A 13,309-nucleotide genomic window follows, 5' to 3' on the forward strand; every position below is an offset into this window, starting at 1 on the left:
AATCCATGTAGACCATCCATGTGGTCTTCTCCCACACCCACAGTTTCAGGGTTATGCACAGAAAGGAAATAACACAGGTATGAGGCAGCATAGACAAAGAGCCTTGAAACAAACCAGTCTACTGCCCAGCAGCGCCCTGTCTCCATCTGAGCAGGTCAGTGCCTTGAGTGCAGATGCTGTAAAAGGAACCACAGCACAGGTCCAGCTGGAATGGGGCTCAGGTCATCTCCAGCTACCCTTCTGCCCAAACAGGGACAGCACTAAGCTAAGACCAGCTTACTCAGTCAGTCAGGTCTTAAAACTTCCAAGGAAGGAGGTGGTGCAGTCTCCCTGGGCGGCTCTCACTCCTGTGCTCAGTCATCCTCACTGTGAAGCCCTTTTTCCTTTCCAGTCTGAACCTCTCTCACTTCTGCTGGTGTCCATTCCCTCTCGCCCTCCTGCCATGCTGTGGTGACTCTTTTTCCACTCTTTTCTACAGACATTTACATCATAGCATCCAAACTTTGGAGAAGAGAAATTAAACCAGGTACTCCTAAGCATAGCAACTGAAAGATGCTTCTCTTGCTTCTCAAGTCACCATGAACTTCAAAGAATTTTGCCACAGCTGCGGACTCTGCTCCCATCCAAAATCAGGGGCAGCACTCAACATCCTTAGTGCAGAAAAAAGAGCAAATGGCTTTCCTCCTGTCTTCTGGGGATCAGCCCATCTCACCCACAAATGCACACTCCCTACCTCTGCAGGCAACTTGAGCTGCAGCAAGTGCTGCAAGTCACCAAACAGCCTGGGCTGACCCCAGCAGACCTGCAGGAGTGCAGTGAGCCCAGCTCCAACTGAGCCACTAAAGCCCATCAGGAACATTGCTCCTTGCCCCTGCACTACAGGAGAGGAGCTTCCACCAATTTGTGCCCTGCATTGCTGCTCAGGACACATCCAGTCTGGCAAGGAAGGAGGCCTGGAGCTCCCTAAGACACCCAAAGCTCCCTGAGGGGTTATTAGAGCAGCCTGGTCTCTATTTCTCATCCCATATGACTGACAGATTGCATGAAAGGACAAAGCCAGCCCCAGCACAGCTGCAGAGGAATGTTTTTCTTTGGCACAGAGGAGAGAGATGAAGTGGGTGTCACGTTTTTCCATTAAATTTTTGCCTGTCGCCACAGCAGAGCCAGATCACATACAGAAGATTGAAAGCCAGTTAGCAGCAGATGGCAAAAAAATAGAAGGTAGTAGTTTCCAAGATACAGAGAGGTCACTGGCAATATTCAGCTCCACATTTGGATGGATGGCACCTATGGGGACAGTTCTAGCAATTAAAGACTATCCCATTTAACCACACTTTATCTTCCCACATTGCCTTCTCTGCTTCCCTACTCACCCTCAGGAGAGGGAATGCTCATTATTTGGTAGAATATGTGTATCCTTCCTGCACACATTCAGCACTCCACTCAATCCAGTGACTTTCTTTCCTGCAGTTGGGATCTGGGTCTGACAGCCTGCAGACAGAGGATGAGGAGAGAGTCCCTGCTCTGAAAAGCTCAGCATCTCAGACTGAATGTACACCTCAGCTATGCCTTGTTAAACCCCACCATTTTAATTTTTCACCTGTCTTCTCTACTGCCTATTACTCACTTCAGAGAGGTGAAAGGGCAACATATTTGCCAGCAAAATTGTGGCCCTAAGTCAAGTTTATTCTTTGCATGCCATTCCTTTTGCTTTTATGAAATAAAAATAATTTAGCATCCAAGGCAGTCTCCACTTTTCACCAGGACTTGACATCATGGAGGGGTGGTGGGGCCATGGACCAACTTCCTTGAAAATCAGGTCTGTCTGTTTTTCTGCTACATACCCACATCCTTCTCAAACAACCCTTTTTCCTACTGACCCTTGAACAAATATCTCTTCCAGGCAAACCCTGTTCCTTCCAGTGACATCCAAATCAGAGTCTGCTGGTTCACATAAATACACACATGCACATCAGGCTTGCATCTGAACACAACTCATAAATCTACTCTGACTATTCCCACTGCACATTCCTTTAGCTCAAAATGCAGTTCCACTACCCCTTCCCCAGCCAAATATTCCTAGCTGCCCTTTCACATCAGCATCAGTACCTGGGCTGCTACAGGGCAAGCTGTGTCAGGGAACTAATCAACCTGAAAGCTCATTTCTGGCAAAAAACGTCATTTCAAAACAGGATGAGCTCACAGACAGCTGCCACAACAGCCTGTGGTTACATCCAGGTGCAGAACTGCACTGTCAGGTCTTGTCACCCACAAAAAAAAACACAGCCAGAAGGCATTTCCATGATTCAGAGAGATGAATAGGGAGCAACAGCACAAAAGAATGTGCCCTCCCGAAAACACAGAATAAGAGTTCTGCTGTTAGAGCACCCTTCAGGGATCCACCAGGAACCTGTTTCTCTTGGAAAAAGGGCAAGATGCTCTAGGGAATCAGAGGAGTTAAAGGGGATACCTTGTAAGCTCAGGTTGGCAGCCAAGACAGCCTGTGACAAATGCCACCAGGCCAGGTCAGACACTCTGTGTCTGACAGCAGTTTCACCTATCAGTAACTGCTAATCTCACCCACAAAATGATCCTTCTCCAGAAGTGAGAGAAGCAGCCAAAGACAGAGGATACAGAGATGATGGATGTTTAAACCAAGTATTATGAAGAGACTGGAAAACAGCTTTTGGGAATGCAGGGAGGAAGGTGGGCAGACAGCAGCAGGGACAGCAAGTCTAATAACCAATATTTGGATACAAAAAAGCACAAAAATGCAGCACCTGTCTGCAAGTGCAAAGCCAGCAGTAAAACTTGCCTGGTCAGAGACAGGGGCTACTTTCAAAGTGTCCTCAAAGCAACAACCAGGTATCTCAGAGGGACCTTGTGAGCTGAGGGACCAAGAGAAAACGAGCCCACAGTGACACAGTGAGAAAATGAGCCCACAGTGACCAAGAGAAAACGAGCCCACAGTGACACAGTGAGAAAATGAGCCCACAGTGACCAAGAGAAAACGAGCCCACAGTGACACAGTGAGAAAATGAGCCCACAGTGACCAAGAGAAAACGAGCCCACAGTGACACAGTGAGAAAATGAGCCCACAGTGACACAGTGAGAAAATGAGCCCACAGTGACCAAGAGAAAACGAGCCCAGAGTGACACAGAGCTGCCAGCTCTGTGGAGGGAGGAGTAGCCAGCAAGGCACAGCACACACTGGCCTGCTCTACAGACACAGATAATCCCAAAAAAGCGAGACAGCTTCAATAAAAAAATAGTCCCCATCCCACGAAAGGGGAAATTCACTCAGCCCTAGCTAAGAAGGGGCTCTTCACATGGCAAACAAAGACCTGCAAAGAGCACAAGTTCCCACCAGCCCTGCAGATAAGCTGAACAGCTCCAGACACAGGAAAGCCCTGTCTGGTAACACCATAAGTGAAATTCCTTCAGCCCTGCTATCGTGCACAACCTGCTCCATGTGTAAGGACTGCCTTTCCAAAGGAAACATTTACAGAGCACAGAGCACAGCAGTCACGTCCATTAGGAAAAAGAATAAATAGTGGGTTTGTACATTATGCTGGCTCATTCCTATCTACCACGCTTCAAAGTTGGTCCCAGGACAGACTGACATTTTTTCCAGCTCCTGTCTTCACTGCAGATCAAGCACTTCACTATACAGTTACAGCCAGCAACTCAATACCCCCATTTTTCTAATTTTAACTGTCAGAAAACAGCAGGGTAAAGTTTCAGGGTCTCCTACTTGTGTTTACATCAGCTTTTAGGGGAACTGTAGATCAGTTAGACCCATTACAAGTAAGTGACATGTCTCTTGGCAAACTGGAACGGCTTTCTTATTTAAATTTGGGAAGAAAACTAGGAGGACAAATGGTTTTCAGTGCAAGGCACCATGTACAATTAATTTTGCTGTTCAGCAGTTGTGATGTTGACTTTTTTATTGATATGGAAAGTCGTTGACAAAATTTTAACACTACTGCTTTGTATGAGCTCTGTATACAACTGTTTAAAAATCTCACTTTCTCATTTCCCCTCCTCACTGCAATTTTGGAAAAATCTTTACAAGTACTGGCTGTATAAATATTTTACATGAAGCCAGCTGCAGGTGTATAGAGAAGAAAGAATGAGGGATTTCAGCTTTATGGTTTGTGGGCAACAGACCAAACCCCACGTGCAAATAAATGAAGTCGTTCTCCCCCTACCAAAATGAAACAGAAATTGGATCCAATTATACTGACACCAGAGAGCTACATGCAGCCACCACACAATAAGATACAGCCAGCTCCACATCCACACTGGCTGCAGCAACCACAGCTTTCAATTAAATACACACAGACTGCAAAAACCAAGCCCTGCCATCCATTAAAATAACAACTGCCCTGCTCCAAAAGCTCGAGGCACTCCCTGGCAGCTGATCCAGAAGCAGCTTTCCTGCAGAAGTCATTAGACACACGAAGCAGCAGCAGCCATCGTTTGTGTGGCAGAGGAAATGAGTCACCAGGCCAGCTCCGCTGAGGTTCAGGGGTTTGAGATGGGAGGAAAGGCCAGCTCAGAGTTTCCCCAGATCATCTTAGATGGCAATCACAACCCTGACCATTAACCTTCACCTCTGGCTTTGCTTTCACAGGGAGACAGAAACTTGCTAGCTGCAGCCTGGGAAGCCTCCTCCTCTCATTCCAGCCGACACTGCACCCCTGAGCACTCCAGGGCTGAGCTGCCCACAGCATCCCCAGTGACATGGAAACAGGATCACAGGGCACCAGCGACATGGAAACAGGATCACAGGGCTCAGACACCTCCCAGGCAACAGCAGCAGCAATGTGACATCTCACTAATTTCAATGCAATGTGACATCTCACTAATTTCAATGCTTTCATGAGTTCCAAGTTCAACAGGCAGGCTCTTTACCAAATAACCCATTTGGGCCACTTGGCACTTGAAGTCACCTTCCAGTTAACCACTCATCCAAACACCCAGGACATGACATCTAGGAATTTAGTCCTAAACATCTGAGCCAGCTGCTGTGCCCCCATACCTGTAGGGCAGCTGCAGTTCTACATGTGCCATGCCATGATCACATCCATGCTTGCATTCTGCTGCATTTTGCTACCATCTGGAAGCAGCAGCCCATGGGTTAAAATAGCCATGAAAAGGGGGGAGGGGGGAAATAAAACTGCCTCCTCAATATTACATAAGGAGGTTTTAAATGTCCAAGAACCACCTGCCTTTCAGCCCCCATCCAGCCATGGGACAGGTAGCTGGCATTTCATGGCGTGTTTGTCAGACTTATCCATCTGCATCAGATGTGGCACTTGTCACAGAAGACGGGGTCCCAGCTGGGCCATGTCCAACCACATGGACAATCAAATCTAGGGGAGCCCCAGCAGAGCTCTCCCACTCCAGGCCCACCTGTGTGCTATGGAAAGTAACAGCAGCAGCAAGAAGCTGGAGGTTTTGCCACCTGGCCACACTGCTGCTCCCCTTGGGCAGTGGCAGCTGTTGTGTTTCCCTTCTGTTCAACCACCACAAAAAAGCACAAAATAACAATAATAACACTAATAATAATAATAATAACAACACTGCCTTGCACAGTGCCAGCACATGGTACTACCAACACAGTCACAACAAGGTGGAGCACAGCTGAAGATTATATAATGCAGACATGTGACACATACCATGAACACGCCTCTGGGAAGCCTTTCAGCCTTTGCTTCCATGGGAAACCACTCTGGAAAAATAACTGCTATAAAGCTATCTGGCATCCAGGTGAGGACTTTAATGAGACTTTAACCTCCAGGATTGCTGCCTGCCAATAGCAGAGCTGAGCTCCTGGAGGCCCCCACTTTCTCCAGGTACAGCTGATGGTGTCACTGACAGCACCAGTTGGGTGAGGGAAGGGCTCCTCACACAGCTCCAGGCACTGGTGAAATCATCAGCTGTTAAAGAGAAATGTAAATCCCCAGGAGGTTGGATTTCAGCCCTGGTAATTAAGGCAGGCTGGAACAGTTTAAAATAGAGGTCAAGTTTTTAAGTGTATGCATACTTTCACACTTGTCTGCTAGTGTCAAATCAACAAGAGCCAGGGGCAGCCTTTTTGGTCATAGAAAGGTTAAATTTCAACTCCAAATACACAAAAGGCAGCTGGCACAAAATTCTCACCCTCACCAGACTGTACACACTGGTGGAATGACACTGACCCTTCTTCCTGCTGGTAAGCTCTCCCCTCAATCACCATCATCCCTGCCACTCTAGCTCCCAGGGCTGCCCTGACTGTCCCAGAGACTTTTCCCACGTTTTCTTGGATGCAGACCTACACATCCAGCTAAGGGGCACCTGAGAAGTGTGAGAGGAGCAAAAGATGCTGCAGAACCCATGTTCCTTGGCTATGAGGGTGACAGCCAGCACAGGGCATGGGCACTCCTGCACAGGGGGCACGGGAAGGGTCTCATCATCATCCCAATCTTTCCAGAAAAACCCTGCAGCAAGTTTGCAAACAGCAGAATAACGAGGTCAAACCAGTCCTCCCAGAAAGCACACAGCCAAGGAGAAGAACAGATGTTTCATCCAATGAGCTTGTTTGTTTGTTTTGGGTTTTTCAAATGATTCTGTGAAGTTTTGGCCAGAGGTAAATAGAGACCTTGTGTTTCACGGTATTCTCGTCCACATGGCAGGGCACATTCACAAAAGAAATTTTTCACTCTAAAGAATGTCAATTTCATAAACATTCTTTTCTTCTTTAAAGATTGCAATACCTCACTACACCTACCTTTTAGCATTTAGTTGGGCTTTTTTTTTCCTGAAATTTCTTTCAGAAGAATTCCAAGAACCAAAAAGAGAAATTGATTTAATGCTTTTTATCTGGTTTCAAGAGGGTCTCTGAAGAAATCTTGAACTTCTAACAAGACCCAATCAGCAAGACAGCAAACACAAACAAATCAGTGTCAGTGTTACTCCCAACAAAAGTCATCACAGCCCAATATTTTGCAGATCCAGCTACACACTGCCCCTTACAAAATGCTCATCATCAGAGCATTCAAAGTTGAAAATCCCCAATAAAACTTGAAAACAGAAAAGGGAAAAGCATCCCATTTCCAACTACCAGACAAACAGGATGTTTTCTTTATCAAGACACACTTAATTCTCAGGCTCCTTGCAATAGGGCAGGAAAGACATATCCATGCCACTGCAGCCACAAGTGTAAGATCTCCTTCAAAGCACCAATTAAAGAAGACATGAGAACACTGAGTAAGAAAACAAAAGTTAGTGGCAACTCCATTCTCATCACAAGGATCCAAACAGAGCAAGAGGAAGTATGCCAGCACAACTTTAAAATCTGAAGGGAAACACTCTCCAAAGAGCCTCTCATGTCATTCACAACATTCTTGCTGATAAAGAAGAAAAAGCCACAAGAAAACAGCTGTTTGAAGGAAGAGCTTTCTATTTCTAAGTGCTCCTGCTGGCTCTTTTAAAAGCCCAAGCCACCATAACAGGACTGCCTTTCCCCGGATCTACCAGAAGACACACATTGCGCAAGAAAGCCCAAGACTTTCAAAGACAAAGAAGCCAAACACTGTTTTAAGACCCGTCAGGCGTGCAGCAGGCTCGCTTCCTGCTGGGACGAGGCTTGGAGCTTGAGACGGACACGATCCCGGATCAGCCACACTGCCACACACCACAAATAAGGTTTTCCTTGTTTGCCTTACACGACCAACGCCAAGATCAGCACGGGGCAGTGCTGCGGGATCCCCGCTGCTCCGGGTGCCTCGCTCGGGGCTGCGTTTGCACATCACCCTCTTGGGATGATGGAAGGGACGCGGAGCCCGTGTCAGCCCCTGCCAGGCGCCATCCCCGGGGCACTCTGGATCCCCATCCCAGCACATGCCCGACAGCCACACCGAGCGTGCGGGGGAGAATTCCGTGCCGCTGTCCCGAGGTGCTCCGGCACACTTCCACTCGGGATTTACACCGACAGAGGTTTTAAATCGCTGTGCTTGCGAGAAGCCTCCTGAGGAACAGCGAGCCAAGAGACACATTTCCACTGTCCTAACTATGCGTTTTACGCAAGCCAAAATATGGGGATTCCAGCCAAAAAAACAAACAACAAAAACATCGAAACTTGTGTCACTTCCTTCCTGCGCTCGGGAAGCGGGATGGAGCCGGGACAGTCTGGTCCTGGAGGAGAAGACACGGCCGGCGGTTCCCGAGCGGCCGCCCGGGAGAAGCAGCGGCAACGCCGAGGGAGCCGAGAGAGCCCCGTCCGGACGGAGCGGGGGCTGCGGGACCCCGGTTACCGGGAGCCAGGCCCGCAGGGGAGGGAGCTGAGACCCCCCCCGGCGCACAGGGGACCCCGAGGCCTGCCCGGGGGTGCAGTCGCGGCGAGGGGCGCGGGGAGCACCTGTTGGCCAGACCCGCCCGGTGCCGACCCTGGCGCCCGCCGGGCACGCACGGGGAGCCCGAGGAACCCCGCCACGGCCCCCGGGACGCGTCCCAGCCACCCCACCCCCGGCCTCCCGCCGCCGCCGCCCGCCCCCGCCGCTCCTCACCGTGCGGCTCAGCAGCGTCTCGGGGTCCGCGGACTCGCACAGCTCGCTCAGCTTGCGGTCCCAGTGCAGCAGCGGCGGCTGCTCCCCGCCGCTCTCGCACACCTCCATGGCGGCCGCAGGCACCTGCGCTGGCCCGTCGGTCGGTCTGTCTGTCTGTCGGTCCGGACGCTGCCCCCGCCGCTGCCCCGGGCCGCGGAGCCGCGCGCTCGCCCCCGCCCCGGCGCGTCCCCTCCGCCGGCGGCCGCGCGCGGGCGTGGCCGGGCGGGTCACCCGCGCCACGCCCCCGCCGCCCCGCCCTCCAATCGGGGGCGAGCAGCGCCGGGCGCCGGCCAATGGGTGCGCGGGTCTCCGAGCGGCCGCGGCCGCGAACGTGGGCGTGGCGCGTCCGACCAATGGCGCGGCGGAGCGGCGGGAGCGGCGGCCAATGGGACAGCGACAAGACTGCGGCCGGCGCGCGCCGCCCCGCCCCGCGCCCCGCCCCGGGCCGCCCTCAGGGAGGGACCCGCGGGGGCACCGGGACAGCGGGGCCCGGACAGAGGGGACGGGACGGGACAGGGCTGGGCTGCCCGGGGTGCCCGTTCGGTGTGGACAGGTCTGAACGCACCTTCCGATAGCCACAACTGCACAGCTCTGGGCAGCCGCACCGAGGCCGCTGGTGCCTGCCTCAGACCGGTCCCAGAGCGCTCATCAACCGGCGGCAAAAATAATCCCAGGCAAGGGGAAATTGTGGTATTTTGAGACTTGTGTTGCTGCCAAGCCGGGGAAAGACTGACAGTCCATTGTTCTTAAAAAGTGGCAAGTTGCCAAATGTTTAGGGTTTAAAAAGCTGGGCATTGCTCAGGGCTTGTCTGCGAAGGACAAGAACTGAAACAGAATTCTGAGGAACAGAACTGGAATTCCTGGCGTGTTCCTGCTCTCCTAGAGCTCCCGTGAGACATCACCTCTGTGCTAGAGCAGAACTGGAATTCCTGGCGTGTTCCTGCTCTCCTAGAGCTCCCCTGAGACATCTCCTCTGTGGCAGCCACTTCTACCCACTCACAGAGGCAGCACCTCATCCAGCCCTCGCTCTGCAGAGCCCAGAATAACCCTCTGAGGAATACAAGGCCAGAAGGATTGCCCAGCACTTAATAGGCACAACAGCAACAAAAATAGGAAAAATTATGGTGATTTCACCAGGTTTGTAGCTTTAGAGTTTATTAAGCTGCTGGAGTTTGATTAGAGGGGAAAAAAGTATAACAGAAGTTACACTATCTAAGATCACCTGCAAAAATTAATTATTTTAAGTTAGTTATTGTGAAAGAAGTCAGTCTGATATTTGCCTTCAGCAGCAAAGAAAAACCAAATTACCTGAATTGCTACCTTCCACTTCGGCAAGCCCAACCAGAGGTACAAACTTCTTGTTTGTACTGCCAGGCACTGTTATCAAAGCAATTCCATTGTGCCAGTCCAGAGATGCAGATTGTGAAATCTGTAAAGGTCAGTTCCTGGTCCAGGAGCCTCCGTGTTTTCATTGGATGTGTTCTTCCTTTCAAAGCTTTTGAGGCCTTGTGATAATCCCTTTAACAAAAGGCTGTCCATCACCCTGCTGGCTGACATTAGCACCTTCTAAAATCACTGCTGGGACTAGATAATTTCTCGGGGCTGGGGCATTAATGAATGTTTTTCCCATATGAGAAGTCTAAAGGGAGACCCATGTTTGCCTTGTAAACTAAAAGAATGAAGGTCCCCTTAGAAGAGGGTGGTCCTGACTGGGTGAGTGCAGCTTCCTTTGCTGAGCATGATGAGAACAAGGGGCTCCCAAGGGCTGGTGTTTGAGTACTGGGCTGAACTTTCTCACCCTAACACATTTCTCAGGCAGAAATATTTATTTAAGGAAGAAGTTGCACAGGCACACACTTCTGTCCTTCCCCCTTGGGTAAATCCCTCACACAAACTGAGGCACCCTGGGTAAACAGCACGCTGCTTTCCCCAGGGGTTTCCACTCTTCCTGCACCATGTAAAGCTTCTCCCTCTCCCCTCTGCTCTTCCCCAGGAGCTCTCTCTCTATCATTGGTACTGAGGCACAGCTGCTGCTGTGAGACACAGAGCTGCTGAGAATTCATAAGTGCGCTGCAAGACTTCTTTGGCCACTGAAATATTTTGACACACAAAACTATCCATTTCTGGGGCTGTAATATAAAACATGATATTGCTAACTGGGCATCCTGCCCAATCACTGACACATTATTAAAATTAGTCTTCAAGGCTACATGTAAGTTTTGAGCTTCAACATCTCTGAAACAATGACCCAAGACTGTGTAAGGAAATGTGACCAATTTGCTGTGCATGGTGGCTGCCAACAGCACAGAGACCACACTGATGTGATTGTGCTGCAGCACCAGATCTTCTTGGGAAAGGACATCTGAAATAGCAAGGTTCTGCTGGCAGCACACACAGGGCACCAAGAAGGAAGAGACAAAAGTGGAGGAAACTAATCCTTTCCAGAGAATATTAATTATTCAGTGTGCTGATACAACACAGTGTGTCACATGCTGCTGCCCACAGACTGACACTACACCAGCAGTCAGGCACTGGGGAAAGCACCTTCAAACCTACAAGAACATGATACAGACACAGCTATCCTAACTTTATCCCATGCTCCCTGGAGGACTTGAATGGTGGACTCCATTAGACTCCAACAGCCTGCTGAAAAACAAGGCTGTTTCTCCATGCTTCATTACTTTTCTCTTAGAACAGCTATAATATACTATTAGGTTCCAGGTCATGTAATTCTGAGAGCGTTTTTGATTTCTTTTTTTGTCTAAGACCCTTTCCTCACCCCACTCTTTTGAAGTGGGTTTGAACTCACCCTGCAGTACAGGAGGAGAGTGCAAAAATCGACCAAAAATCTACAAGAACATAAAAGGGTGGGGAGTTATTGTCTGCACATATAGGAAAGAGAAGAGCTCAGCTTTTGTTTACTGAGAATTCTGTTCCCTTTCCACACAGAAAACATAGAAAACCAAACCAGCTAAGAAAGAGGAGGCTGCTAAGGCAGAGCTCCAAGCAAACATCACTTAAAGCATCAAAGAACAAAGCAAGGAAAAATACAAAGCTGGCAAAGGAAAGGTGCTCTCCTTGCAGATCCGGGTCACAGAAGCCACAACTCCTGCAACCACATCATTACTCAGTTCTTGATCAGATCAGCTGCACAAAGGTTCATTAAATATTTACAGGTGACATTTTTCTGACTTGTGACAACCAGGATCAAGATAACCATCCATTTTCTACAGCCTCTCTGTTCAAATCAGTTTGAGAAACCAACCAGCAAGAAAAGAGCAAACAGCAACAGAGCCCACAGGATGAAAACTGCCAGGTTTGTGACCAGCTACCCTTAAAAATCTTACCCCTTTAAAGCAACAGAAAACAGCTACAGCTAAGAGATTTCTTCAACAGACTCAGCACCTCTTAAAGAGTGCAGGACACAAATTTCAGGTCTAAGAATACAAAGAATAAACCAGCAGCCAATTTCTAATCACAGAAGTTACTGGAGATTTTTGTGACATGGTAATGAGCTGAATTTTTTACATGGGACCAAGCAACAAGCAGAAGAAAAATCTCACACACACTGACACACATTCCCCACAAGAGGATGTCTCAGGAGAAGCCCTGTGAAAGTTATTTCTTTGTGTGTTGTGCAAAGACTTTACTCGCACTAACAAAGCAAATTTCTTGTGTAAATGAGATTTAAATCATACTGCTGTGCTGAGAAGCTCACCACTGCCAAGATAAACAGACACCAAGCCTTAGTTTGTACATTTAGACACGCTCAACTACTTGGCAAAAAGGCTTCCACCACAGAAATTTCAGAGTTAAAAATAGAAGGTGAGTTTGAGAATAGTAAAGTTTTCTTCCCACAATCCTGGCATTTCATTCCTTTTCTGACACATGAAAAAGTGGGATAGCCAGCCCTGCAGACAGCCTGTTACTAAACCCACATAATCGGTACACTGACAGAAATACAGGCTCCCTTTACCAGAATCTTCCTTGCTGTTGTGTCCAGGGGTTTCTCTAAGCTCCAATTCAGCTTTCCTGCCTTTGCAATCCCTGTCCCTCTGCAAGGCTTTCACCAGGCCCCCACAGGCACTGCTGGCCTTGAACTAAAGTGTGAGCTGTGTTTGGGAACAGACACAGTGCCTCCAACCCACAGAACACACAGGAGGAGAACAAGATGGCTGTTTTGGTGAAGTGGGACTTGATTTCTTTGGCTGAAGCATCTTCTCCTACTTCTTCATGCCTCCTAATTTCTGTGGGCAGAACAATTACTGCAGAGTAATGAGAAAAAAAGTTGAAAGGGTTCTTTGCTGTGTGACACAGGCACAATAATGTGGTGTGTTCCTCCAACCAGCCACAAAAACAAGCAGAGAGTGTTCCTACACCTTACAGCAGGCTGACAGAAATAACTGAGTGCCATGGAGCTGCCTTGCAGACCAGAATAGCTCTGCCTCAGAGCTGCTCAGAAAAGCTCTAAATACTTGGTGAACATGCTGACATTTAAAAAAAAAGTCACCCATATTTATCTTTTGTAATTATCTCCGTAAGTACATAAAATAAATTCCTTGTTAAGGTCAAACGCTTCTAAATATCCTGGTTGATGCAAGCAGCCAGGGTTTGCCTCATCAGGTTTACACAAGATGCTAACACTGACAAGCAAAAGCAGAATGCCATTTTCTAGGGCACACGGTGGGAAAACACTCATTGCCTAGTTACAAACCAGG

The 13,309-nt window shown here is 49.0% G+C and overlaps 1 protein-coding gene across 2 annotated transcripts in view; it reads right to left on the reverse strand.

The window, feature by feature from the left end:
- The window catches only part of CREB3L2 (cAMP responsive element binding protein 3 like 2), a 75,091-nt gene extending 66,357 nt beyond the window's left edge, over nt 1-8,734 (reverse strand). For both annotated transcript variants that reach the window (XM_058804957.1, XM_058804956.1), the window contains exon 1: nt 8,553-8,734. In XM_058804957.1, coding sequence (XP_058660940.1) covers nt 8,553-8,660 — 108 coding nt within the window. In that variant the 5' untranslated portion in view covers nt 8,661-8,734. The remainder of the gene's footprint in view (nt 1-8,552) is intronic.
- Nucleotides 8,735-13,309: the final 4,575 nt, after the last annotated feature.

This window comes from Ammospiza caudacuta, chromosome 5, assembly GCF_027887145.1.
Source record: "Ammospiza caudacuta isolate bAmmCau1 chromosome 5, bAmmCau1.pri, whole genome shotgun sequence".
NCBI classification, from domain to species: Eukaryota; Metazoa; Chordata; class Aves; order Passeriformes; family Passerellidae; genus Ammospiza; species Ammospiza caudacuta.